Raw genomic sequence first — 26,044 nt, forward strand, 5'->3', positions numbered from 1 at the left:
CATGTTTAGATTGAGCATATCAAAAAAGCCCAAGAATTCAATTTTTGTTAAAATCAAACTTAGTTTAATATTGGACCCTTTGGACTTTAATGTAGACCAATTTGAAAACGGGACCAAAACTTAATAATCTACATACCCAGTTAGATTTGGCATATCAAAGAACCCCAATTATTCAATTTTTGATGAAATCAAACAAAGTTTAATTTTGGACCCCGATTTGGACCAACTTGAAAACTGGGCCAATAATCAAAAATCTAAGTACATTTCTAGATTCAGCATATCAAAGAACCCCAAGGATTCAATTTTTGTTAAAATCAAACTAAGTTTAATTTTGGACCCTTTGGACCTTAATGTAGACCAATTTGAAAACAGGACCAAAAATTAAGATTCTACATACACAGTTAGATTTGGCATATCAAAGAACCCCATTTATTCCATTTTTGATGAAATCAAACAAAGTTCAATTTTGGACCCTTTGGACCCCTTATTCCTAAAATGTTGGGACCAAAACTTTCTTTTTATGGTTATAAACCTTGTGTTTAAATTTCATAGACTTCTATTTACTTATACTAAAGTTATGGTGCAAAAACCAAGAATAATGCTTATTTGGGCCTTTTTTGGCCCCTAATTCCTAAACTGTTGGAACCAAACCTTCCAAAATCAATCCCAACCTGTCTTTTGTGGTCATAAAACTTGTGTCAAAATTTTATAGATTTCAATTTACTTAAACTAAAGTTATAGTGCGAAAACCAAGAAAATGCTTATTTGGGCCCTTTTTGGCCCCCAATTCCTAAAATATTGAGACCAAAACTCCCAAAATCAATCCCTACCTTCCTTTTGTGGTCACTAACCTTGTGTTAAAATTTCATAGATTTCTATTCACTTTTACTAACGTTAGAGTGCGAAAACTAAAAGTATTCGGACGAAGACGACGCAGACGACAACGCCAACATCATACCAATATACGACCAAAAAATTTTCAATTTTTGCGGTCGTATAAAATTGCTTATTTTGGCCCCTAATTTCTTAACCTTTGGGACCATAACCCCTAAAATCAATCCAAACCTTCGACCTGTGGTAATAAACATTGAGGTAAAATTTCAGAGCAATTGAAATAATTCCTTTTGTGGTATTGAACCTTCTTATAATTTTTCATAGAGATCCATACACTTAAACTAAAGTTATTATCTGGACACCAAATGTGTCTTCGGACGACGATGCAGACGACAACATTATACCATTATACGATCCCAAATTTTTTTTGTGGCCGAATAAAAAAGTGATTAAAACCTGATTATTTAAGTGAATTTTCCAAGGACCATAACTCAGCACCAAATCATCAGACTGGAAAAAATTTGAACTTAATCTTTACCTTGTCATGATAAAACAATGGCAAAAGTGACGGATTGATGGACAGACAGACGGATGGGGTGCAAACCTAAATTCCCCTTTGACTTTATCAGTAAGGGACTAATTACCAATTTAATGGCAGCAATCCACTATAAATGGGTTTTTAGATCCATCTAAAAAATTTAAGGGCTGATAAAAACTGGTCTAATACTTTTACTCCACGTCAGATTTTTTTTCTTTCAGGGAAGATGTTTGAAATAGTTTTACATAGGATGGAAGATTTAAATTTTTAGTTTAAAAAAGATTGCACAAGTGAGATGTTTGTAACATAATAAATGTAAGTGAACTCTAATACAACCTGATTTTTTTTCAAAGGGAGAGAGGTGGCCACAAATATGAATCAGGGAAAATAACTGATAAGGTACCAAACAGGTGATAAACAGAAGTAAGTCTAATTTGGTAGGTCACATTCCAAGACCAAGACAAGAGAACGGGATTGTGGTTACAATAGGTATATCTGTTGTCATCTGTCATTTTTGTCAAACAACTCATAAAGGCATGAGTTAAATTTTCATAGGGATGATATAATTTCACCTTTTGTAACTTGTGGTTTAATAGCTTCCTTGCGAGTACTATGCCTCAAACAATGAAATACCAGCTCTGGAATATTGTAGCAACAGGGAGATATACTGTCCTTATGCAGGTGATGCTTAAATGCTTTTCATAGAAATGAAAAGATCAAAATTGGAAATATGTTTGTCTCTTTTGTCGTAAAGTTTTATTTTCAACCAAGGAATTTCTAGATTTAAGATATGAGACAAACTCTAGTAACATTGTGTTACTTGGTTGCATCTCTTAATCTTATTACTCATATAGATGAATAATTATCATATTAAGAAATCAAGTGTTTGTTTTCATAATTAATGTTTAATCATATAAGAGCTATAATTTAAAAGAACTAAAGTTGTAAACTTACTGTTTCACTGTCACAAAAGAAGAATGGACATTCCATGTGGAGAAACGTCATATCTAATACCTGTCGTATGGAAGTTAAGGATCATAAACAATGCTTAATGGAATAAAAAGGGATGTCATGTAATCATTTATTAATAAATTGAAAGCAGTACCTCTGGCCAAGGGAAGCCAGTTAAAATGTATGGAATTGCTGGTAAAATGTCGTCTATTTTGGGGAAGAAAGTTAAATGAACAATCAGACCACACAACCTATACTGTCTATACACAGCCTGACAACTTATCATATTATTCTTTCCACGATGCAAGAGGACAAACACATTTTGCAGGAATGATTTTAACAAACATTTTCACAACAAAAACATTTTATTTTAATTTCTTTTTATAGTTTACTTACATACTTACAAAGGAGATTCACTTGTTGTCAAGTATCGAGTTGCAAGTTACAAAAATCGAGTTGCGAGTTACGAAAGTCAAGTTGCGAGTTACAAAAAAGTCGAGTTGCGAGTTCAGAAAGTCGAACTGCGAGTTAAAAAAGTCGAGTTGCAATTACAAAAATTGCGAGTTAATAAAGTCAAGTTGCTAGTTACGAAAGTCGAGTTGCGAGTTAAAAAAGTCGAGTTGCGAGTTACAAAAGTCGACTTGCGAGTTACAAAAATCGAGATGCGAGTTTATAAAGTTGACAGCTGTAGAGCCCGGCCATATTTGCAGGGGCGGATCCAGCCATCTTAAAAAGGGGGGTCCTTATTAAGGACAAAAGGGGGGGGGGGTTCAACTACATGTCCCCATTCAAATGCATTGATCGTCCAAAAAAGGGGGTTCCAACCCCCGAATCCCCCCTTCTGGAACCGTACCTGATTTGTAAGGACCGCAAAATTTATTCTTTGGCAGTGACACTGAAAATTGTGGGCGTTAAAACTAAATATGTCTACATTGGCTAGAGATGTGAGGGAAATAATGGGCGTGCATAAAATCAGTTTTAACTCGTTACATTTTTGTGTCTGACCTAAGTTAGGAACCTTTAGCTTTTATTGCTCTTGTATATATTTTTATTTTGGTTCATATAATATAGGAGCATAGAATGGCGTCCATATTCTTGATATAACGATACATAATATTGTGTTTCGGGGCCTGCTCAGGGCTCCCTCTAGGTGTGTGATTTCTTGCTGTGTTGAAGACCCAATGGCATTTGGTTGAATTGTATATTTTGGTTGGGTTGCTGTCTCTTTGACTGATTCCCAGTTTGCATTCTTTAGTCTATACATGTAGCTATCAAAGATACTACTGTAAAAACACTATTGTGTCAGTTTACAGGTGAGATTTAATTTGAAAATTAAAAGGTTTATTGCTTCAGCGTGAATAAGTTTTTTTTTAAGTATTCTTCCTGGATATTGAGTAACTTATAAAACTAATTAACTTAGGTTTAAAATTATATAAGTGTTCACATGTTTGAGATTGTCAATTATAAGCTAGTAAAACGGTTTCTGTTAGTTTTCTAAGAATTCAATTTGGATTGTTTGACATTTTTCATGTTTGTGCCATTTATAGCAGACTACAAAGAATGGATTTTGAAGGCCACACAGTTGTCTATGGTGGCTTAAATCCATTTTATTTGACTTTGATAGTGCCTCATTGCCAACCATACCACATCTCCTTATTTTTATATAGAGGAATTTCTTCAGTAGCTTTCTAGGACCACACATATAGGAAGTTATCCAGTGTTTTTAGTACGTCTGACCCATTGCTTTCATGTCTTGTGTTAGAACAAACTTTTGGTTTAACTAAAGTGTAGTGCTTTCTTTTAGTTTTGATGATGTCGTTAATTTATAACAGAACTGAGCTTTAACATTATTAGTGGTTACGAATGATTCTGGAAATATGCTTTATTATGCAATAAAAACTGTGCTTTAAAGTTATTATCTTTTGAATAATACTATTTTTATACTATTTACATGTACCACCTGTACTTACATGTTGCACCAGTATTATCGGCGTAAATGCTTTTCATTTTTATTTTGGCGCAAATACTGACCACTGAACCATGAAAATGAGGTCAAGCAGGTCAAGTGCAGATGACAACTGCCAAGTGAGAGGTGTACACCTTACAATCATTCCATATATCAAACATAGAAGACATATTGCTAATAGTATCTGGGATATGAACCTGACCACAAACACTAAACTTAGTTCACTGATCCATGAAAAGGTCAAGATCAATAAAAAACCATGTGACAGGCATAGGGGCATTGTATGATACGCAAATACCAAATATAGTTATTATTTTACTTATAAGAGAGAAATTAACAATATAAAAAAATCTTAAATTCTTTTTCAAGTATTCATTCAACCATGTGGCATAGATAGACTTATAATGATCTCACATCTCTTCCACGCTTCATACAAAATGTACTTCGGTCAAGGCTCTTACACCCCTATGAAGTTACAAAAAGAAGAATACAATTCTTGAATAGTCCGCGTGAAATGCAGAATTTTCTTTAATATTCTATTTTTAGGATTATTTGTTCACGAAATATAAGATATAAAAGTAAATTATGATCAGACTGGTTCATTTTAAGTTGTAGTGTAAATGTTCCAGACCGTATGAGTATTTGGACCGTACGCGTACGGTCCGGACCGTACGAGTACTTTTACAAAATACGAATGATTTAAAGAAGTTGATCAAGTTTATTAGATGCAAATGTATATTACAGATCAACATAAATAAAATCTCGAATAAATATATAAAAATTCAATTGTAATTGGAAATAAAATCTTTTAAAAGTTTTAACTATTTAAAAAAGTCGCGTTAATTTAATCTGTTAATCTCCTGCATTTAGCATGCCAGTAATACATGTACACGAAATGGAATATTGCTCGCTGAATTGAAGTTATTGGAAAGGAGTTATGTTATGGTTTTTCAATGTTTCACTTATTCACTTCATTCATATAATTGTAATAATGTCAATATGTAAAAACTCAATAAATGTTTTTGATAAATTTTTGTTTAAAATAAACCCATATGGTCCAAAAACATGTAAGGTTTATCTTGTACTAGACCGTATGAGTATACTCGTACGGTCCGACCGTACGCGTATGGTCGGACCATACGAGTATACGCATACGGTCCGGACCGTACGCGTACGGTCCAAATACTCATATGGTCTGGAACATAAACACACTGGATTAAATAAGATCGATCTCGTCCTTTATTAAGGATATAGTATTTTTTTTCAAATACTTCCAGAACTTAACTTACATTAGACTCTTATAAATAAGTATCGCATATAACTGACATAACTATTTCAAATCCCGCAATCACGGGAATAACTTAGTTTGGGTACATGCATGCTCTGTTTATCAAATGTGAATCAAACCTGAAAATTTCGTGTGTCAAATTTGTTTTGGTAAATCGCAACTCGACTTTCGTAACTCGCAACTCGACTTTATTAACTCGCAACACGACTTTCTTACCTCACAACTCGACTTTTGTAACTAGCAACTCGACTTTTGTGGTTCGCAACTTAACTTTCTTAACTCTCAATTTGACTTTTGTAACTCGAAACTCGACTTTCTTATCTCGCATCTTGACTTTTGTAACTCGCAACTCGACTTTTGTAACTCGTAACTTGACTTTTGTAACTCGCAACTCGACTTTCTTAACTTGCATCTCGACTTTTGTAACTCGCATCTCGACTTTTGTAACTCGCAACTCGACTTCTGTAACTCGTAACTCGACTTTCGTAACTCGCAACTCAACTTTCTTAAATCGCTTCTCGACTTTTGTAACTCGCAACTCGACTTTTGTAACTTGCAACTCGACTTTTGTAACTCACAACTCGACTTTCGTAACTTGAACTCCACTCTCTTAACTCGTAACTTGCAACTCGACGATAAGAAACCCTCCTGACAATGAACTTTCACTTTCACTTTCAGTTGCTATTAATAACGTTACTTACCATTGTAACATTGGGACCTTTAAAATTTTTACAACCCGTTTTTGTACTTCAGCATGATTTTATGTATTGTTTTTATCCTGATGAAGGTGCCCTAGGCACCGAAAACATGTCTATCAATAAATTTCTGCAGCAGTCCCTAAAGTGTTGTTGTTATAAGACTCTCTTAGACATTAACTTAGAGACTTTCAAGAGCCTGTGTCGCTCACCTTGGTCTACGTGAATATTAAACAAAGGACACAGATGGATTCATGACAAAATTGTGTTTTGTTGATGGTGATGTGTTTGTAGATCTTACTTTACTAAACATTATTGCTGCTTACAATTATCTCTATCTATAATGAACTTGGCCCAGTAGTTTCAGTGGAAAATGAAAATTATTAAAAAATTGACTATGAAGGGCAATAACTCCTAAAGGGGTCAATTGACCATTTTGGTCATGTTGACTTACATTTAGGTCTTACTTTGCTGTACATTATTGCTGTTTTTAGTTTATCTCTATCTATAATAATATTCAAGATAATAACAAAAAAACAGCAAAATTTCCTTAAAATTACCAATTCAGGGGCAGCAACCTAACGAACAGTTATCTGATTCATCTGAAAATTCCAGGGCAAATAGATCTTCACCTAATCAACAAATTCACTTCCTGTCAGATTTGCTCTAAATGCTTTGGTTTTTGAGTTATAAGCCAAAAACAGCATTTTACCCCTATGTTCTATGTTTAGCCAAGGCAGCCATCTTGGTTGGTTGGCCGGGTCACCGGACACAATTTTTAAACTAGATACCCTAATAATTATTTTGGCCATGCTTGATTAAATTTGGCCCACTAGTTTCAGAGAAGAAGATTTTTGTAAAAGTTAACGACGACTGACCACGGACGATGAACGACAACGGACGCCAAGTGATGAGAAAAGCTCACTTGGCCCTTTGGGCCAGGTGACCTAAAAATAAAGGGCGGACATATCAACCAATCAGGATTAGCCATACTCTTTATAAATACCATATAATCTTCATAAAATGGCTGTTCCCATAAAATCTAATGGTTTATTGCAACCTATAAGGTATTTAATACTTTCTAGAATCATGCAATTCATAGTGTGTGACCCTAGTCGCAAAATGTAATTCTGAATACCATGTTATCTTCATAAAATGGCTGTGCCCATAAAGTCTGCTGATTGTTACCTACAATCTTTCCATACACCAAAAAAAGTTGACATATTTCTTAAAGTATGTAAGGCCAACTAAATTTAATTAGTAGATTTTCATCCAGATATTTGAAAAAAATGGGGTGGGTGGGAGTTTTTTAATTTTTATTTCATACAAAACCGTTTTGTTCTTTATACATGCAAGTGTAGTAAGAATCTTATATCATGTATAAACATGTATAAGCATGATAAGGAATCCTACATAATTTTTCAAATTCATAAATAAATGCCCCTGATTGGCAACCACTGTTCTTCATGTAATTGCCACTTTGGAAACCTATTCTTAGTAATTAGCAACAACATGCATGTGGTGAAATGATCTCTTCATTTGGACAACATACATCATATTTATTTTGCTTTCTAAACGATGGTTTGTAGTGACCATAGAATGAAGAAATTCATTTGTATGCTACACAAGTACAGAGAAAATTCAAACATTAATGAATATAACATGATTGGTGCTTTTAAGATTCTTGTATAAGATGCAAATAAAATTACAATGTAAAACATGACCACCCCCAGAAAGAAGTGTATTGACTTTATTGATGGTTGGACAGAGGCTAATTGCTGTTTGTCAACAATTAGAGGCTTTCAAGAGCCTGTGTCGCTCACCTTGGTCTGTGTGCATATTATCAATAAACACAGATAAATTCATGACAAAATTGAGTTTTGGTGATGGTGATGTGCTTGTAGATCTTTCTTTACTGAATATTCTTGTTGCTACAATTATCTCTATCTATAATGAACTTGGTCCAGTAATTACAGTGGAAAATATTTCCTAAAAATTTACAAAAATTTATGAAAATGGTTAACGATTGACTATAAAGAGCAATAACTCCTTAAGGGGTCAATTGACAATTTTGGTCTTGTTGACTTATTTGTAGAACTTATTTTGCTGAACATTATTTCTGTTTACAGTTTATCTCTATCTATAATAATATTCAAGATAATAACCAAAATCTGCAAAATTTCCTTAAAATTACTAATTCGGGGGCAGCAACCCAACAACAGGTTGTCCGATTTGTCTGAAAATTTCAGGGCAGATAGATCTTGACCTGATAATTGATTTTATGGCTGTCAGATTTGCTCTAAATGCTTTGGTTTTTGAGTTATAAGCTAAAAACTGCATTTTACCCCTATGTTCTATTTTAAGCCATGGCAGCCATCTTGGTTGGTTGGTTGGGGGGGGGGGGGGTCACGCCACACATGTTTTTAACAATATACCCCAATGATGATTGTGGTCAAGTTTGGTTTTAATTTGGCCAAGTAGTTTCAGGAGAAGATTTTTGTAAAAGATTACAAAAATTTATGAAAAATTGGTCAAAATTGACTATAAAGGGCAATAACTCCTTAAGGAGTCAACTGACCATTTTAGTCATTTTAACTTATTTGTAAATCTTACTTTGCTGAACATTATTGCTGATTACATTTTATCTCTTTCTATAATAATATTCAAGATAATAACCAAAATCTGCAAAATTTCCTTCAAATTACTTATTTCGGGGCAGCAACCCAACAACCTGTTGTCAGATTCATTTGAAAGTTTCAGGGCAGATAGATTTTCACTTGATGAACAATTTTACTCCATGTCAGATTTGCTCTAAATGCTTTGGTTTCAGAGATATAAGTCAAAATCTACATTTCACCCCTATGTTCTATTTTTAGCCATGGCAGCCATCTCGGTTAGTTGGCGGGTCACGCCACACATTTTTTAAACTAGATGTCCCAAAGATGATTGTGGCCAAGTTTGGATTAATTTGGCCCAGTAGTTTCAGAGGAGAAGATTTTTGTAATAGATTACTAAGATTTACGAAAAATGGTTAAAAATTGACTATAAAGGGCAATAACTCCTAAAGGGGTCAACTGACCATTTCGGTCATGTTGACTTATTTGTAAATCTTACTTTTTTGAACATTATTGCTGTTTACAGTTAATTTCTATCTGTATTAATATTCAAGATAATAACCAAAAACAGCAAAATTTCCTTAAAATTACCAATTCAGGGGCAGCAATCCAACAACCGGTTGTCCGATTCATCTGAAAATTTCAGGGCAGAGAGATCTTGACCTGATAAACAATTTTACCTCCATGTCAGATTTGCTTAAATGCTTTGGTTTTTGAGTTATAAGCCAAAAACTACATTTTACCCCCATGTTCTATTTTTAGCCATGGCAACCATCTTGGTTGGTTGGCGGGGTCACGCTACACATTTTTTAAACAAGATACCCCAATGATGATTTTGGCCAAGTTTGGTTAAATTTGGCCCAGTAGTTTCAGAGGAGAAGATTTTTGTAAAAGTTAACGACAACGGACGACGACGCCTGACGCCAAGTGATGGGAAAAGCTCACTTGGCACTTTGGGCCAGGTGAGCTAAAAAATGACAGCCATGGGTAACTCTATAAGTTATACAATGTGTATGTTTGCCGACTTTTGATTTCAATATACGGTCGTAAAGTCTGTGCTGGTGCCAATTTCTTTAACAGTCATGTTTTTGTACCAATGTGTTCCACAATTCTTGCGCTTTTGATATTATTCAAAGTCCAAGTTGCCTGACACAAAGCCATCATAGTTTAAATAAAAAAAAAAACTGTTTTCTAATCACAGAAATTTGTGACATACTGCGATATGCGTTCTTTGAAACAGTGTACTATTCTTAACCCGAATATTTCATGCCCTTCTCGTAATCAATATCTGTTTTCGGTAGACGATGTTGTCAGCATAGAGCAGCAGAATATGTTGACTTAATCTTTTGTTAAACATTCACAGAAATTTGATAACTGAAATTTGAAACAGGAAGTTTATATATATGTAACAAAGTAACGGTAACGGAAATGAACAAAATCTGGAAATAAAAAAAATCCAGGCGTGACGATTTCATAGGGCGGGTGGGGATGAAAATCTATCATTTAATTTTAATTGGCCTAAGAAACCTAACTAGAGGCTCTGAAGAGCCTGTATCACTCACCTGAATCTACTTTGGTTTTTGAAATCATATAAAAAAAAGATAAAATTTGGTTTAAAACATGTAATATGGCTTCCATTCTGTAATTTTCTAAAAGAAGACATTTGTATGCATTTCACATAGGGTCCTATGTTAAACTAAGTCCCTTGCTGGCCGCCATCTTGGATGTTGGATGGGCAACAAAGTAACAACACTTCATCAGCATCTCATAAGGAACATTCATGCTATGTTTGGTTTCATTCCATGCAGTGTTTATTTGTATGTATTTCCTATAGGGTGCTATGTTAAACTAAGTCCCTGGCTGGCGGCCATCTTGGATGATGGATAGGGGACAAAGTAACAACACTTGGTCAGCACCTCATAAGGAACATTCATGATATGTTTGGTTTCATTCCATTCAGTGGTTCTCTAAAAGAAGTCATTTGTATACATTTCCCATAGGGTCCTATGTTTAACTAAGTCCCCTGCTGGCGGCCTTCTAAGATGTTGGATTGGCGACAAAGTAACAACACTTGGTCAGCACCTCATAAGGAACACTCATGCTGTGTTTGGTTTTATTCCATTCAGTGGTTCTCTAAAAGAAGTCATTTGTATGCATTTCCCATAAGGTCCTATGTTAAACTAAGTCCTCCACTGGCGGCCATCTTGGATGCTGGATAGGGGACAAAGTAACAACACTTGGTCAGCACCTCATAAGGAACATTCATGATATGTTTGGTTTCATTCCATTCAGTGGTTCTCTAAAAGAAGTCATTTGTATACATTTCCCATAGGGTCCTATGTTTAACTAAGTCCCCTGCTGGCGGCCTTCTAAGATGTTGGATTGGCGACAAAGTAACAACACTTGGTCAGCACCTCATAAGGAACACTCATGCTGTGTTTGGTTTTATTCCATTCAGTGGTTCTCTAAAAGAAGTCATTTGTATGCATTTCCCATAAGGTCCTATGTTAAACTTAGTCCTCCGCTGGCGGCCATCTTGGATGATGGATCGGCTATAAAGTAACAACACATGGTCAGCACCTCATAAGGAACATTTATGCCTTGTTTGGTTTCATTCCATTCAGTGGTTCTCTAGAAGAAGTTCAAAATATAAAAAGTTAACAACGACAATGACGGACAGACGACGACGACAGACGACGGACAGACGACGACGACAGACGACGGACGCCAACTGATGAGAAAAGCTCACTTGGCCCTTCGGGCCAGGTGAGCTAAAAATCTAAATGTTAAATCATGGCATCTATTTCATTCATAATTTGTTTTACGAAATCCAAAGCTGGAAAGTTGAATATTCATATTATTCACATTCCTGTTACATGTATTTGACAAAAGGATATTTAACTGTGTTGCTATGTGTTTTAAAGAATCTGTCTTGGCAATATAATAACAAGCTTCCTTTGTCATGGTATCCAAACGACGTCTTAGTTCCTAAAATAAAATAAGATTTGTAAGATTACTGACTCCTTTTGACAATGTGTCCAGATATTAGGATCAGTTATTGTTAAATCATTAAAGACCATTTTGCCAATTTAGAACTTCATGGATGTCATTGTCTATCAATACTAATGCACTAAGGTAGAAGCCACCGTGTGTATCTCCCAGAAGCCTTAGAGCAGGTGAAATCATTACACAAGTAATTCAATAATCAATTTCTCTGAAGGTGTAAAAGAACATTATATATAAGAAATATTCTTACATTCATACATATTAACTGACCTGTACTCTGCGGGTGATATCCATAAATTTCACTTCTAACACAGGACTTTTTAAATACCTTTTGGGTTTTTAAATATAAAGATAACCCAGGAAATCAGAATTTGACATGTTTTCACAAGGAGCCTTCAGACTTTTAGAGTATTAAATAATAGATTTTAAAAGTTATTTTCCTTTGAAATATAGGTAAATTCGTAATTCTAGGTTGCACTTTGTAAATACAGCTGTTTCTCAAAAAACGCCTCTTTTTGGGAGTAATTGAATATTCATAGAAAATTGATTTTGTTTACATACTGGTTCCCAGTTATGCTCTCTGTGTTCCATATCGCAGAGACAGAACTTGGGAATGTTACCAGTAAATAAACACGTGCATATTGTTTACATTGAAATCTGTGGTAACCTTTCGTTCAAGGTAGGGGTAGTTAAGAAAATTAGTGTAAGTTTAAACTCTGAGAAGTTCAGGGCATATAAACGTTGAAAATATGCCGCACAGCCCTATATTTTGACCTTTGAAAAAAATTGTGGTGCATATGAACTTTCAATTCTAGGATAAGATTTTTTTCAAAACTTCATAGTAAAAGTGGTACAGTTTTAGCCGTAAAAGGAGTTCCTATGGGAAATTGCATTGTCAATATTTACAGAAATGCAACCTCTAAGTTCCTTGAGTCAGGAAGTCTTATTTGCTGTGTCAGTTGTCAAACTAAGTGACCCATAAGTGCATGGCTTCACTTGACTGCTTTAGTACCAAACACACTGTGAAGGTCAAAAATAATTCGTGTATTTCAAAGCGGTATGAACAAAATTTGAGTTACTCTCCCTTTTTTGCAACTATTTCACAGTATACTCCCTAAATTGATTTTTTGGGAAAAAGATTATATCTAAGGTAAATTGAATGCAAATACATATCAGATATTACTTTAAAAAAATTCTTTCTATCTTTGAACAATTAGAAAATTCATATTTGGAAAAAGTCTAACATGAGACGGACAACAAATGAATGGACAGATGAAATGACAAAAAAAAAATGCATGTAAGTTGGGCATAAACAAAAATATGTCCAAAGTACACGGATGCCCCACTCGCACTATCATTTTCCATGTTCAATGGACCATGAAATTGGATAAAAAATATAATTAGGCATTAAAATTAGAAAGATAGTATCATAGGGAACATGTGTACTAAGTTTCAAGTTGATTGGACTTCAACTTCATCAAAAACTACCTTGACCAAAAACTTTAACCTGAAACATGCACTTTCATTTTCTATGTTCAGTGGACCGTGAAATTGGAGTCAAAAGTTTAATTTGGCTTTAAAATTAGAAAGATCATATCATAGGGAACATGCACTAGTAACCCGAATTTAACTTGATCGGACAAAAACGTGTTAACGCTATTTAAATGAGATTGATCGTTATTTGATAAAGATTGACAAAAATTAAAAATTATATTTAATTCATTTCAATTCATATCAATTCATTTTAACGCCAGTCAAATAGATTTCTCTGCAGTCGATCAATTGAAATCAAGTTAGTGGTTAGTTGCGTCAAACTAATAGGCCACGCCCCTGTTAAGCTATTTCAAACATGCATTAATTCGTTTTAAACATGGATGAGACCCGGGCTTTTTACAGGTAAATCACTCAAGCAAAACGACCTCGATGTATCTATCGTTTGGGCAGAATCAATTTGCGCCAATTGCAGTTTTTTGTTTCAAACTTTAAATGCGTACAGTCTTAGTAAAGTCGCATGTTTCACAATTTAATCAAGCGAATGAATAATAGGGCGCCCGAATAATACACGTGACATGTTCATATATAAGGAATTAAAATAAAAACATTAAAATATATATGCACACGCGGTTTAAAAATGCAAAACTTGTGAATCTGTTGAAAATAAAATAGTTAGATATATAACATGATTTTGATTTGCTCAAATGCACTAGATCTTTTTCGCATATATACATGCGTTTCAAAAATTGCCAAGTTCTATGAAAACTCGTGGCATGTAAGTTACGTGTGGTCCTTTGCAACTATTTACAAAACTTTATGTATTCCAGTATATTTACCGTTTCTCTTTTTTCTGTTTTACTATAATAATTCTTTATTCCGTAAGAAAATATACAGCTCAAAGGATCAAATACATACACAAATTATACAGTTTACTATATTGTACTCATATGTAAATGTAGACACGGAAAACTACACAGAAATTATTTATTGTGTACATAATTTAAATCGATGTATTTCATATTTTCGGTATTGACTGTAAAAAGTGCTTGAGTGCAGTATGAGTGAAATACAGAATTAACTCTACCTTTTTTATATTTCTTTATTTGAGAGGTAAGCTGCTGGCCAAGTTTCACTTATTCTGTCGCAAATCATTTACTTCAATAACCAATCAATTGTATTCTGAAAGAAGTTGATTTGTTCTCTGTACGAATACATGAAATATTTCTCACTGAACGTTATGTTTGCAATCGATGATCAAATACAAATCTACAGTATTTATATGAAAGAGACTTAATAATATATTTTTTTTATTATTATTCTACATATATTTGAAGGATCGAAATAATCAGTTCTACAAATGGATGTTATTTAAAGACTTGAAATTTAATAATTATCAAGTGCATCCATGAAATTTTTATCGACGCACCAACCTTTTCCCTTTCATCGTGCATAGCTCATTTTCCGATTCACGTAAGGTTTCTAACGATCTTCTTACTTGTTCATTGCATTCTAAAATTAAAATCCTACACAAATTGCAAAAAATTTTATTCTCCGGCTAGACTGCGTAAAAGATAAATATTGCTTTGTTTGTGTATACACAATGTTTTGAAGGCCGATATCCAGTTTGGCTAAAAAAGAATAAATTTGCGCCACAAGTTAATTACGCGAATTCTTTTTTTTTTTTTTTTTATCACTTTATCATAAAAACTGCAACATTCATTTGCGCCAATAAAACACTCATTTAATTGTGCAAATATTATAGACTTGTTTTCAAATGTTTCTTCGTAGAGCACTGAGGAGGTCCTTTTCGGTATTTACATGTAGGTTCAGAATTCGCAAACTGAAAGGGCCTCCTTAGTGCACTTAGACTGACAAAAAAGTGCACTAGGGACCTGGTGGAAAGATAGAATTGACACAAAAAACATGGCATACGGAAGGAGAAGTACATAATTTCGAATTTTAGTAATTATATAGTTATTTAACAGTTGAAGTAAGTATTATAATGTTACATGTACGTGTAAATATGTTAATAGTTTGGGCAATAGTTTCGAGGTAAATATGACAAAATCAATAAAATTGAGAATGGAAACGGGGAATGTATCAAGTTCCATTTATTGGCGCAATTAATATTATAAAACAGAAGAGATGAGCGCTATTCAAACGTTTACAATATGACAAATTACACCTAACCGTTTTCACAAATCAGTAATTTTTTCGCCCGGGGATATACACCTGCCAGGAGTCTACCTTCAGTAACTTTACAATACCCAGCCGTGTCATTTCCGTATATTGTACATGTAGATATCACGTGTTATATATGTATATACACCAGAAATGCCCATTCAAGTGATTTTTAATTTCAGAAGAGCTCCATATCGGTTACATCATGTACATAAACATAAAATTACAATAATATGAAGAAAAAAAAATGTTGTTTTAGTAAATGCACCTAGGTATGTATTTGTACACTTATGTTAATTCGTTATTTCATGTATCTTTTTTTTGCTTCAATTACTTTTTTGTATCTTAATGACTTATTCGTAAATCGAAAAAAACGCACAAATCTGAAATGAATCGTAAGCATGGCATTGAACATGTTGAATGATTTCTCTAACTCAAAACTAGTTATACATGTACATGAAGATGCCTCTGAAATCACTCAGTATATTTTTCTCGTTGGGTTGCTTGACCATTAATTGACGTTTACGCTATATTCTTATGTTCGGTATTTGTGAAAACCGCTCATCTATCAATTTTACAAGAAATATAATACTTGTAAGTCATGAACATTGAAGTTTAACTTGCTATCATTTTTTCGTATACGTACAAACATAAAATAAAATGAAACACCTTAAGCTGGGGTCACACATTCACGATTTTTACTACCGTCCTCGACAGGACCATTCCTGATTAAAATTTATCAAAAGTCTGATCAAGATCCTGTGAATCGTGGATGGAAATTCAAACTTAAATCAAAATTTGTAAAAAAAAATAATTTGATCGCGACAACAATCAGATAGTGTTCAGGAAGCGACGATATTCAACCGTTTCTAAGCGAATTAGTACCGACAATCCCGTTCTGAATCTGCTTCTAACCCGATTTGTATTTTTTGCCAGGTAAAATTCGACCGAGTATGTCACGACTTCGTCCCGACTCTACCGAACGTAATCCGACAGAGATCAGACAGTGACCAGACAGTGAACCGACGCTGACGGAAGATATCCGTTAGAAAACTCTCGGCATATTCGGGATGATCAGGTACTGACGGAACGTAATCCTATCACGGTCCGCTCTATCGCATTGCAAACGGCTTTGTCTGGTCTCAGTCGTATTGTATTCTGTAATTATCGGGACTCTGACGTGGGTATCATTGATTAATTTCGTATTAATAACGGGACTGTTTCGGAACGGTTTCGGCAAAAAACGGTTCGCAATCGACAAGATCTGCATGCAATCTGGACTCAATCGGCAGAAAAACAAATATGAAAAATTACTCCAGATCATTCCCGTTCCACAAGACACCGTCCAGAATACACAAGACATTGTTCGGAATTCGATCCGATACAGCAGAATCTGTCACGACATAGCCACGATTGTAATCCGACTAGACAAAATCGGCTGAGTTGTCCCGAATGTTACGGGACGCACCTAACTGTCGGGGTGCTTTGCCGAACTATTCGGACCCTTCCTGACCCGAAAGAATCTGTTACGAACTAACACGACTGTGTTCAGACAATGATAGGACATTCCAGATAATTGAGGATACTAATCCGACTTTTTCACTTTTCGTTTCGTATTGCTGTCTGATCTCAAACGGGAGCAATAATCGGCAATGTGTGAACCCCGCATTAAAGCGGTTTAAATTATGCAGTGCATTTTGAAAATAAAGTTTTAAAAAACCGGTTATTTTTGTTTCATACTTTTTCTATCCCTTTTCTTAAAAATTAGGACACGTGTCACTGGTTAATATAAAATACAATTAACGGTACGAATTTTCTTGTACCAGATGCGCATTTCGAAAATACATGTCTCTTCAGTGATTAGAATTTGAGCTGTTTTATAAGTATATATGATGGTGCCTCGTTATAAGGGATTGGAATTCTTTAAAATAAATTTATCTATTCATCCATAATTATTTTTTTGTTAAAATACACTATAATTTCACTTTTTTTAAATGACAACTTGTAATTACCGGAAGATTTGCAGATATTGACCCCCGTGCGTTTGGATTAGTATTAAAATGTTCCTGTATTTTTATAAGAAATACGTTATAACACAATTTGGACTTGTACACGTATATATATGCATCTATAAGTCCAAGCATGTGCATACAATAATGCATGTATGTATACGCATGAGTTTCTCGCTACATTGAAGACCCGTAATATAGGCCGTCCTCTTTTGTCTGCTCTATAGTCGGGTTTTTGTCTTTTTTACACATTCCCCATTTCCATTCTTAATTTTGTAATATACGACGGTATATTGGGGAGCGTCTAAACACCACCTAGGCCGCTTTGGTGCACTAAGCTCAAGAAAGTGCACTAAGCCTATGATGGGATGGTGCTATGAATGTAAAAAAGATACCATCGGACGCTGTTTTTCATGAAGATAATGTATCTGATTTTTTAGTCATTAGAAATTGTAGTTAAGCCGTAATTTTGATTTTTTTCTGTCATCAAAGGTTTTGTCCGACGACACGTGCCAGTAATTAACCAGGTAATAAAAACACTGATCCATGCAGAAATAAAGAAACATAACAAATACACGGCTTCCACCTTTTTGTTTGCCGTGTTATATAATTGTTTGTTTTTGTAGGATTTAAAACAAAACTTTGTATTTCTTTCTTTTTTGTGTGTATTTTTTTATAGGTTAATTATTTTGACTTTATGATACTTTTTTTGGGGTTTTTAGTCAAACTTCATTGTAATTCGAAGTTGATGATTTTTGTAAAACGATTGTTTTAGGTGGTGTTTGTTTCGTTGTATTTGTAAAATTGTATGAAAGATTGGTTTGTCCTATAATAGAATACGGAGCAGGTATATGGGGTCAAAAAACATATTCCTGTATTAACTCTATACATAATAGGGCTTGTAGATTTTTTTTTCTCGGAGTACGAAAATATGCACCAAATGCTGCAGTTACGAGAGACTTAGGAATACCACCTATTTTTGATATAAACAGTCGAAAAGTATTATTCGTTTGTGGTGTAGATTGACTAACATGAGCTCAAATCGGTTAAATGCAAAAGTTCACAAGTGGGCTGATAGTGTGAGTATTAAGCATAAGTGTGTTAAAAACTGGATTTTCTTAGAAAAAACACCTTCTAGCTAAATTCAAGTCATTTATCGTGTCCTGAAAATATGGACACTAACTTTGTAATTTTTTTATGTCAAAATTGTTCCTGTAACAAATACCATGTACATGTACATATATGAGGCTATGAAAGTAAATAAATGGAGTTTACAGAAATAAAGATGATAATGGGATAAGCACTTTTAATTACAGAATAAAGAGATGAAAATATAAAGAATAGATTAAATGATTCATGGTTGCTTAACGACCAGTTACAAATATTACATTCTACCCCTCCATGTTTTTGTCCATCTGATGAGTTAAGCCTATTTAAACTGATTCTTATAGTTCGTTTTAATGTTGTACATGTACTTTTATACTACTGACCGAGACTAGGGAGAGGATAGGGAGCCCGCTAACATGTTTAACCCCGCCACATCATTTATGTATGTGCCTGTCCCAAGTCATGAGCCTGCAATTCAGTAGTTGTCGTTTGTTTATGTGTTACATATTTATTTTTCGTTCATTTTTTTTTGTTATATATATATAAGGCGGTTAGTTTTCTTGTTTGAATTGTTTTACATTTTCATATCGGGGCCTTTTATAGCTGACCATGCGGATTTGGCATTGCTCATTGTTGAAGGCCGTACGGTGACCTATATTTGTTAATGTCTCTGTCATTTTGGTCTCTTGTGGACTGTTGTCTAATTGGAAATCATACCACACCACATCTTCTTTTTCATATTCCTGTGCTTTTAAAATGCCCATTATAGACATACAAATGTATCATGCTACATTAAGCTTAACATTTTAATTTAACAATTTATATATTTATTCAATAACGACAATGTTGCTGCAATAGGTGCCAAAAACATCAACAATATTTTATTGAAAAGAAACGGCATTTTATTTCACTTGTTCTTAAAGAAAAAGATGTTTAATTTCATTTAGTATACGGACACTGTAAATTTTCAATTTAAATGAGTAAAAATTTGTTTATATTTATATATTGTGTCTTATACGTCTCTCATTTATCTTTTAAAGATTGATGCATACAACACAAATGTTTAAATGTTTTGTTCAGTTCTGTGATTCTCATTTTATGTTTGTATGTGGTGAGACTTTGAAATAATAATAATGATAAAATATTGAATCTAAAAATATTCAGAAACTATACACTTTTCTTAAATTTATACTTGAGTCAGAAAATTAAAACCAGCAGTGTCAAAAATATTTTTTTAAGCTGACAAATATTTTACACTCAGCGGCATTCAATATCATTGACATACTATATAGCACTAATCGCATTATACATGTACATATATTTTGGAAATCTTATCAGTAATCTCTCTATTGAAGATGTTGAAATCTATGTATTATAATTATACGCTTATTAGGCAAATTCATATTCTACAAAGATATTTTCAATCATTTTAGTTTTGATAAATACCATTACAAATAACATATTTGTCTCAGTCTCCTGTGTGAGGATATTCGATTGATATAAAACAATAAACAATGTAAGGTCGTCAGGTAAATGTGGATTACGGATTAAGATGTTAGATGTCAAACTTGAATTAACAAACTGAGGTGAATTTAACCCGAATATGTAGTTTCTCTTCAACAGTGTTTTAATTCCAAGTTCCTTATTTTCATTTAAACTAAATCAATTATATAGAATGATAGAAAGATTCGGAACTAAAGATAGTCACAATTAAAAATATGTATTTTGAAAAAGGACAAAAACCGCCAGATCATATCTGATTTAAATCCAGGGTCCGTATATGCATCTTCTGACATCAGACTCAGACTTCTCTTGAACTGAATCTTAATGTGCGTTTTGTTATGCATTCACGTTTCTACATTGGCTAGATGTATTAGGGGGGGGGGGGGTTGAGATCTCTTAAACATGTTTAACCCCGCCGCATTTTTGCGCCAGTCACAAGTCAAGAGCCTCTGGCCTTTGTTAGTCTTGTATTATTTTAATTTTGGTTTCTTGTGTATAATTTGGAAATTAGTATGGCTTTTATTATCACTGGACTATATATATTTATATATAGTATATATTTGTTTAGGGGCCAGCTGAAGGACGCCTCCGGGTGCGGGAATTTCTCGCTACATTGAAGACCTGTTGGTGACCTTCTGCTCAATGTTGGTTTTTTTCTTTGGTCGGGTTGTTATCTCTTTGATCCATTCCCCATGTCCATTCTCTATATTACAATGGTACGTAAATTCAGATTTTATCCGAAAAGACGGATTTTTCTACATGTTCTACAAAAAATTTGTACAACTATTGAATATTGTAAATGTTTAATGCATAAATGTCCATATCTAGATCGAACTTGCTTTGCTTCGTCGAAAATACGAATATAGAAAAATCACAGATTTATATTACAACTAAAAGGTCCTAGAACAGTTGCAGAAATCATCAGAATTTGTTTATTGTTAGTTATTTGTACATGTATAACTATAATGCGAACCCGAAGTTGTGAAATAGCAACTAAGCGTGAATTCTTTGGAAAAGCGACGGTTCTATGAAAACCTATTGTCAATTTCAAGTTCTGTTTCGACATCATTATAATATATGTCACTGGACGTTAAAATTTAATCCTTTATTTCGTCTTCGTTTTCGTCAAATAGTGCTGTTGGTTTCTGCCGAAAAAAATCTTTCAAAAAGTTGTAACCTTTGTAACTTTTTCAGATAATTTGACCACATGACAAGAAATTATACAATAAACATTGGTCACGCACGATAGATTCTGATGTAAGACACGTACCGTTACAATACCCAGTTTACACGCATCAGCGCACACAGGTTTGTCGAATTGGCTAGTTGATTGGAGGAAAGTTACCAAAAACCACGCCTACCTTAAACTATTATCCAATCAAACGCCTTTGACATAAACATAAATAATGCATGGGTAATATTACAGAGATTTTGAAAAAAGTTGAGACTCTAAATTCTAACTTAAAAGTATAGATTAATGCTCGTAATGCATTTTCGCAATTAATATTAAATTTTAAACATACTTTCACCTATCTAGTGAGGAAAAAATACAAATTTAAAACAATTGCAAATTACAACTATTTTAAATTATAATGCACAGCAAGGACGTATATTAGTTATCCGTCCGTCTGCACTGTTTGTGATAAATGGGTGTCAAAATGTATTAAACAAAAACCTAAAAACCAGTTTCAAGAAGAATTCTTTGCTTTTATTGCAGACTCGCATAAAACATAATGTTGTCGTATTTTCAAAAAGAATCATCAATTTGAAAACTACTTTTCCTTTTTACCTTTCTAAATTCATATATTACCATGATTACGCAGATATAGAAGTGGTAGTTGCCGATTGAGTCTAGAAGGTGTCAGGATTTACACAGAGAAGAGAGAATATGCCGTCTCTGTGACTCAAACAACATTGATGACGAGTACCATTACATTATGAATTGTAAAACATTTAAACTATAGAAAAAGAAGGAAATGTTTAAGGAACTACTGTTAGTCAAACCCTTATATCTTTAAAGCTGTTCAACAGTTAAACTCATCAAATATTGTAATATTAGAAAAACTATGTAAAAGTTATAAATGTGAAAGTCAGTCCTCCAAGTTTATTTAATTGTATCGTTTACACATGCATGTAATAATTTTACCTTATAGTTATGTTTATGTATGTTATTGATAACTAGCAATTGAAGTTTTATGAGAAATAAAGTATTCGTATTCCTTTAAACCATAAATTACAGTACACGAAGACAGCCTACGGGTAAAGTACAAGTGAATATATCACAAAGATCATCCGTACGCGTCCCTGTAAATGCAAAACTCTGGATTTTCTATGATAATTACCCGAGAGGTTATAAAAGATCTAGAAAAGACTTCAAAAGGTGTTTGCCAAAAATGAATTGAAATAAAAGATTTTTGTGTAGACGAGTTACAACATTGCATAAGCATGATTAGAAAATTTGAACAAAAAATGTAAGTGCACATCTTTTTAGTGGCGAAAAACACGCATATCGAGTTACGTAGACGAAAAAGAATAAGTACATTCATAATGATTATGATGTAAATTCACGAAATTATAAGGTTATAATTAGAAAACAATCTAAAACACGATTCGTCATTCCCCATGTTTATAGATTAAAACAGAATTATAATTTTAATTCTTAAATTAAATTTTGAAATTCAAAAGGAATGTTTCTCATACTTGACAGTTCAGCGAACACTATTACATGAAATGCACGATGATATTGACCGAAAACAAAGGTGAAAGATTCAAATTGTAAAATCAGCCGCTGAACGGTAGAATTTCTATCAATGATTCAACGACAAAAAAAAAGACTATTGAGTGTAAAAGTATGATAGAAATACTTTTAATTTATTGAAATGCCTGTTAAATTTTTCCAGTCATTGGTTACTAGTGATTGTCAATCCATATCGATATTTCATAGCACTTTTACAAATTCTGAAAAAAATAAAATAAAAATATAATATTCCCATGGGAAAATATATCTTCCCATGAGAAGAAATTTGTCCCGCACAGTGTTTAACTCCCAAAAAAGGGAGTCTAACCAGCAAAGAAATGCTTTATCATCTGTAGATTGATTTTTATATATGAAACGATGTGTATTGATTTTACTTGGTTCAATGTTCAGTGGCAAGTATTTTATATATGCGCAGGTCCTGAGACAGAAAATCCAATTACTCATTCACTTATGGTCTTCAAAAATAACGATTGCGGGATGACGGACAGGAAGACTTCAAACGTAACAATGTGAACTAGCTGTCAGAAACTTAAGTACTCTCAGATCCTTTCTTGCTATTGTCGTTTTGTTCTTCTGGTAAACAAGTGATTCTTTCATTGTTGAAGACTCTCTAGCGACTATAAAGATGAACAGGAATAAAACGCTGACCATTGATAATTTGTATTTTTGTTAAGCTCTGACTTTGTGTTCGATAAGGTCCCATGGACTTTTACTCCATATTCCTTTATTTTCTATAAATGCGTCTGTCTTGACAGTAAGTTGACACGACTTAATACAAGTTAAACCCTTAAATGTAAGACACCAGATGAAAATACTCAAAAAGGAGAGCCAGTTTGGTATTCTGTAAGGTTAGAGTTCAATTCTTCATGAAGAAACGACTATATGTTTTCTGTATTCAGCATAGAATCATATCTTCTAAACTATATTTTTTCGCACAATGTCTGAATATTGGTGGACATGCATCATTGCGAAACCAGACATTTACAAATGAAAATTAATACTTATACTATAGTCATTTAGTAGGAAAGTAAATGCACAAAAGACAAGTAAATCAGAAACATGCATGGATCACGCAAAATTATGCAAGGGCGACACCGGAGTAATGGGAGTTTGCTTCTTGCAAGACATTCGCCGTGAAAACAATTTGATATGAAGACAAGCCTTTGTTTCAACTTTGTTTTAAAATTTCAAACATGAGGCTGTTACGGCCCAGGTCAATGTTCTTAAGCAACACATATTTTCCTTTCATTTTGCTGTTAGCTTTTTGATATAAATTTTACATATTATAGACTATTATGATTCTTTTTTTTCAATTTCAGTTAAACACTATATCTGATTTGCTTTTAAATAAATTTTTACATGTTTAAATGTCTTTTTCTTTTTCTTCATCTTTTTGAAACCCTGGTTTTGTATTACCACTGACCAGTTCAGTAAAGAAACAGCTGACTCATGTTTGCATAAATGTGTTTTTAACCAATCTAACATGCTATTATTTCCTTATTTTTTATTCCGTGTCTATAGATAGTCTTCATCGGGGAGGCAAGATTTATTTTGTCTGTTGGTTGCTTGGATAGCGTAAGCTAATCGATTTACCTCACATTTTGAAGTTGGATGGAGATTGTTTTTAAATAAATGCCGTACCTTTGTACTTTGGTTTCCTGTCGGATTTTTCTCAATTTTAAATTGGAAAGTTTTAACATTAGTTTGCATAATTATTATTTTTGACTTGCAAATGAACGATTAATAAATCTCTTCCCATGTGTGCTAGCGAAATGTCTTTAGTGTAATCTCGGAGTGTAATTTTTATTTCAACTTTTACGTTTGCATCAGGACGACCTAAAACACGAAAACTTTCTTTTTTTTAAGAATGACATTCGTTACTTCAAACAAAGATCGCTTTTATCTTCTTTTTTTTTGCAGTAAAAGACCGGTTTCTTTAAAAAAATCTTTCATACAATCGACTGAACGAAGTATAAGCTTCGGGAAGGTCAAGGATTATAACATATTTTTCGTAATTCTGAAAAATTCAATGGTCGAATTAAAGCTTAATACCTACAAAAAAATCTCAATGAGCGAGAAGACTTTCATTTTAGTAATCTCTGGTGTATTTATGATGGCTTGGTTTGAAGCGAGAACAGACGAACTATGCTTACTAGTGCTGCATAAAAAACATGAGGATATGGTTTGTCCTTTATTACAAATTTGACTCCAATAAGGATAATTTTTGTCTCATAGAAAAATCGGTATTTTTTACCGATAATTTATTTTTCGATTTTTATCGGATATAATAGTTATTTTGAAAAATACAAACCGGATAATTATTTATTAAAGTTTCGTATGCATCATAAATCAAGCTCCGGCAACTTTTGACTTGTTCTAATATAAATAGTAATGATTTTCATCGGAGAAAAAGATAGATATTTTTGTCGTGATTGGAAGAATCGTAAAATTGTTATTTTTCTAAATTCTGTTTGTTAAATCGGACATCGTAGAGTTTTACTTTGATTTCTTTTTTGCCGAACTGGACTTCATATTGTGTATTGATTTGAAACATGAACGCGGACCTCAATGAGAACACCTGGATTGAAAGTTTGCAAACGTTCCGACCAATGAAATTCATTTTAATATGTAACGAGAGCACCTAGATGGAATATTTTATCTATACTACAATCAGTTTTAACTTAGAAATTTTCGCTCAAATATATAGGAAATAAAATTATATGAAAGCAACAATGCAGAATGTTTCTTTTCCATTTTTTTTTTTAACAATGTTTATGTTCATTTCAATTTGGTAAGTAGACTTATATTAAATGCCCAAAACGTATAAAGGTATGTTTTCTTTTAAAACATTAAAAAACGTAAGAGTATGCCGAAAAATAGCCTGTCAAGGTCGTTAAACTTAAATCAACTTACCCATCTTTATCGCAGACTAAAATGTATCTCATATATACAGAATACATGTTCATTTATTACAAGTACGTCAGGGTGCATGATAGCACAATAATCTTTTTACAGAATCGTAAGAACAATATTTTTGTTTGATATTTGTTTCTCTTCCACAATTAACGCCCGATTTGGCAAGTGACCGGTATTACAATT

The 26,044-nt window shown here is 33.4% G+C and overlaps 1 protein-coding gene across 7 annotated transcripts in view; it reads right to left on the reverse strand.

Moving 5' to 3' along the window:
* The window catches only part of LOC143042521 (protein furry-like), a 373,316-nt gene that overhangs the window by 48,614 nt on the left and 298,658 nt on the right, over positions 1 to 26,044 (reverse strand). For all 7 annotated transcript variants that reach the window (XM_076214885.1, XM_076214883.1, XM_076214882.1 and 4 more), the window contains 2 exons: positions 11,785 to 11,875; positions 2,327 to 2,391 (listed from right to left, as the gene is read on the reverse strand). In XM_076214885.1, the coding sequence (XP_076071000.1) occupies positions 2,327 to 2,391; positions 11,785 to 11,875 (156 nt within the window). The remainder of the gene's footprint in view (positions 1 to 2,326; positions 2,392 to 11,784; positions 11,876 to 26,044) is intronic.

Source organism: Mytilus galloprovincialis, chromosome 8, assembly GCF_965363235.1.
Source record: "Mytilus galloprovincialis chromosome 8, xbMytGall1.hap1.1, whole genome shotgun sequence".
NCBI classification, from domain to species: Eukaryota; Metazoa; Mollusca; class Bivalvia; order Mytilida; family Mytilidae; genus Mytilus; species Mytilus galloprovincialis.